Here is a 2956-nt window from a genome sequence, read left to right as displayed (position 1 = left end):
CGGAGATGGTGGCGGAAACGATGCAGGAGGTGGAGAGGCCAGTGCAGAAGATCCCGTGCTGGCGGAGGTGGGAGAATCCGGCACGGCAGACGAGGTTGATCCTGTCCCGGACGAGGCCATGACAGGGGAACCAGGTGAGACAGGATCTTCCTCGGGATCGGCGCCTGCTGTTCCTGATGATTGCGCAGGTGAATTCGGATGGAATTCCGTGTCGTTTGTCTCTTCCGCCTGCATGAAATCACAGCCAGAACTTCAGCAGGATTAACAGGATCACAAGCATATGGATCAACTACTGCATCGCCCCTATGATCCATATGTGTCGAATTTTGGGGTAACATAAGGATTTCAGATCGGATAAGTGCTCCGGCGTTGGGATTGAGTTTGGAAAACGGGAAGACATTCTCATCAAAGATGACGTCGCGGGAAATATAGATGCGGCCTTCTGATACATCTAGACACTTGAATCCCTTATGCAGATTGCTATACCCAAGGAAGACGCACTGCTTGGATCTAAATTGAAGCTTGCGAGAGTTGTATGGGCGCAAATTTGGCCAGCACGCACAGCCAAACACACGCAAGTTGGAGTAGTCTGGTTGTTCATTGAACAAGCGATGAAGAGGTGTATCAAAGTCAATGACTTTAGTGGGTAGGCGATTAATCAAACTTCAGGCCCATCCGAGTGCGTGTCCAGGAAACAAGTGTTTGGTGTCAATAAGCCTTCTTCTTCAAGATGGCACAGTCGATTAGGCCATCCTTCGTCGCCAATTGTCCAGCGTGTCCTTAGTCACAATAATCTACCCTGCTCAAGTGAGACGGGTGTTGAGTCCGTGTGTGATGCCTGTCAAAAGGCAAAGAGTCATCAGTTACCCTATCCTAAGTCTTTCAGTATTTCTAGTGCTCCTTTAGAGCTTGTCTTCTCGGATGTATGGGGTCCTGCCATTGATACTATTGGAAGGAAGAAATATTATGTTAGCTTCATTGATGATTATAGCAAATTCACTTGGATCTTTTTGCTTAAGTTCAAATCTGAGGTGTTCCAAATTTTTCATGAATTTCAATCTCTTGTTGAAAGGCGATTTAATCGCAAAATAATCACCATGCAAACAGATTGGGGAGGAGAGTATGAAAAACTCAACTCTTTCTTTAAGCGGACAAGGATCACTCATCATGTTTCCTGTCCTTATGCTCATCAACAAAACGGTTCTGCTGAAAGAAAACACCGTCACATTGTTGAAGTCGGTCTCTCGCTTCTTGAGCATGCATCCATGCCTCTTAAGTTTTGGGATGAAGCTTTTATCGCCGCGTTGCATGGTCCTTAAGAGAAAAGAATTCGGGGTAAAGCTCAAGGAAGGCTCGATTATCAGACATTATATGATTTGCGGAAACAAGATTTTTTGTGGCACTTGGAACATGCAAAACATTCTTAAGATGTAGATTGCGAATATGGGGTGCGAATTGTAGTATGACCAATATGACTTATGTCCATACCTGCACCGTTTGCCATGTGGATCTAGTCATTGCCAGTGTACTTGTCACGGACGGTCAGCTTGTCCAGCTCACTGGTGATGTGGTCGGTAGCGCCTGTGTCCATGTACCAGTTGGTATCGACACCATAGTAGTTGGTCGCTGTGCCTGCAGATCTCTCAGGGCCGGAGAAAGACATGTCGAAGCGCTTCCAGCACTTGATCACCGTGTGCCCAACCTTCTCACAAAGTTAGCACCGAGGCTTGGACCCGGAGTTGTTGTTGTTGTAGCCCCCGGATCCCGACCCATTGTTGTAGTTGCCGCGGTCATTGCCGCGATCATTGCCGCGGTTGCGGTCACCTCCATTGTTGCCCCCGCGGCCACGGTTGTTGTTGTAGCCGCCACGTCCTCCACTACCGCCGCCACGAGTGACAGCGTTGGCAGACGACTGCACTTGCCCTCCGGCTTGGCCCTGCAGCAGGTTGAGGCGTGACTCGAAGCCCATCAGCGGCGAGTAGAGATCCGCCATCTTGATCGGCTCCACACGCGTGAAGATAGCCGACACCAAGGAGTTGTAGTCGAAGTCGAGGCCGGCGAGGACGTAGGACACCAGATCGTCCTCCCCGAGCGGCTTGCCGACGGAAGCCATCTCATCACCAAAGGACTTGATCTTAGCAAAGTACTCAGTGACGGTCATATTCCCCTTGGGCGTAGTGGCCAAGGCGATGCGGGTGTTGACGAGCTTGGCCAACATGCTGGAGGAGAACATCTGCTCGATGGCCTCCCAGATCTCGTGCGAGGTTTCCATGTTGATTACCTACATAAGAATCTCTTTCGACAGAGAGTTCAGGAGATAACCTAGGATCTGTTGATCCTGTGTCACCCATGCGACGTACGCTGGGTTGGACACCTTCTTGTCGTTGTCGTCAGTGCTTGTCAGCTCGGCCGGTGGCTCCTCCACCTTTCTGTTGATGTATCCCATCAGATGCGCACCGCGAATAGCCGGAAGGACCTGCACCTTCCACAGCAGGTAGTTGTTCCTCATGAGCTTCTCTTGGACAGTGCCAACGGGATTGGATCCCGCGGGAGAGGACGAGGATGCAGAGCTCGACATTGCGTCTGTGGCTAATGGCGAGAGATGAGATGTGTTTCGAGGAGAGGCTCTGATACCATGTAAGGTAATAGAGACGATATGGGAAGCGTTGAACCCTTCGCCAGGGCCGCCTAGTGTATTTATAGGGGAAATAAAGATTACATCGGGTAGGATACGGAAAACAACCCTAACTACCTGAGTCTATCTACTAACAGCCGGCTACAACAAATATACCGAAGCCGTTTACAACAACCTGTGGAAATATGAGATTGGAAGCCTAATTGGTATTTCACAACAATTGATGTTGTTGTGATGTGAACCTCATATGGGTATATATAGAGGTACAATGGGGGAGATAGACTTGGAGTACAAGACAAGTAATCTCGTTTAAACTGGTTC

At 49.4% G+C, this 2956-nt stretch overlaps 1 protein-coding gene and 1 non-coding gene across 2 annotated transcripts; both read right to left on the bottom strand.

Moving 5' to 3' along the window:
* Positions 1–1714: 1714 nt before the first annotated feature.
* Positions 1715–2578, bottom strand: LOC104581264. Its single transcript, XM_010242450.1, has 2 exons — positions 2348–2578; positions 1715–2281 (listed from the first exon to the last, which is right to left on the bottom strand). Exons 1-2 carry the CDS (start codon positions 2576–2578, stop codon positions 1715–1717), a joined length of 798 nt encoding a protein of 265 aa, XP_010240752.1.
* LOC112269638 lies at positions 1957–2095 on the bottom strand. Its single transcript, XR_002961529.1, has one exon. It is a non-coding gene; the product is annotated as a small nucleolar RNA Z247 (small nucleolar RNA).
* Positions 2579–2956: the final 378 nt, after the last annotated feature.

The sequence above is a fragment of the Brachypodium distachyon genome, chromosome 5 (assembly GCF_000005505.3).
Source record: "Brachypodium distachyon strain Bd21 chromosome 5, Brachypodium_distachyon_v3.0, whole genome shotgun sequence".
Classification (NCBI taxonomy): domain Eukaryota; kingdom Viridiplantae; phylum Streptophyta; class Magnoliopsida; order Poales; family Poaceae; genus Brachypodium; species Brachypodium distachyon.
This window is presented reverse-complemented; position numbering and strand designations above follow the sequence as displayed.

Excerpts from the sequence above, each read along its gene's own strand:
- LOC104581264 (XM_010242450.1), bottom strand. The coding sequence starts at position 2,578 with ATGTCGAGCTCTGCATCCTCGTCCTCTCCCGCGGGATCCAATCCCGTT. Across the intron at positions 2,282-2,347 it reads ACCCAGCGTACGTCGCATGG|GTAATCAACATGGAAACCTC; the intron begins GTGACACAGGAT and ends ATTCTTATGTAG.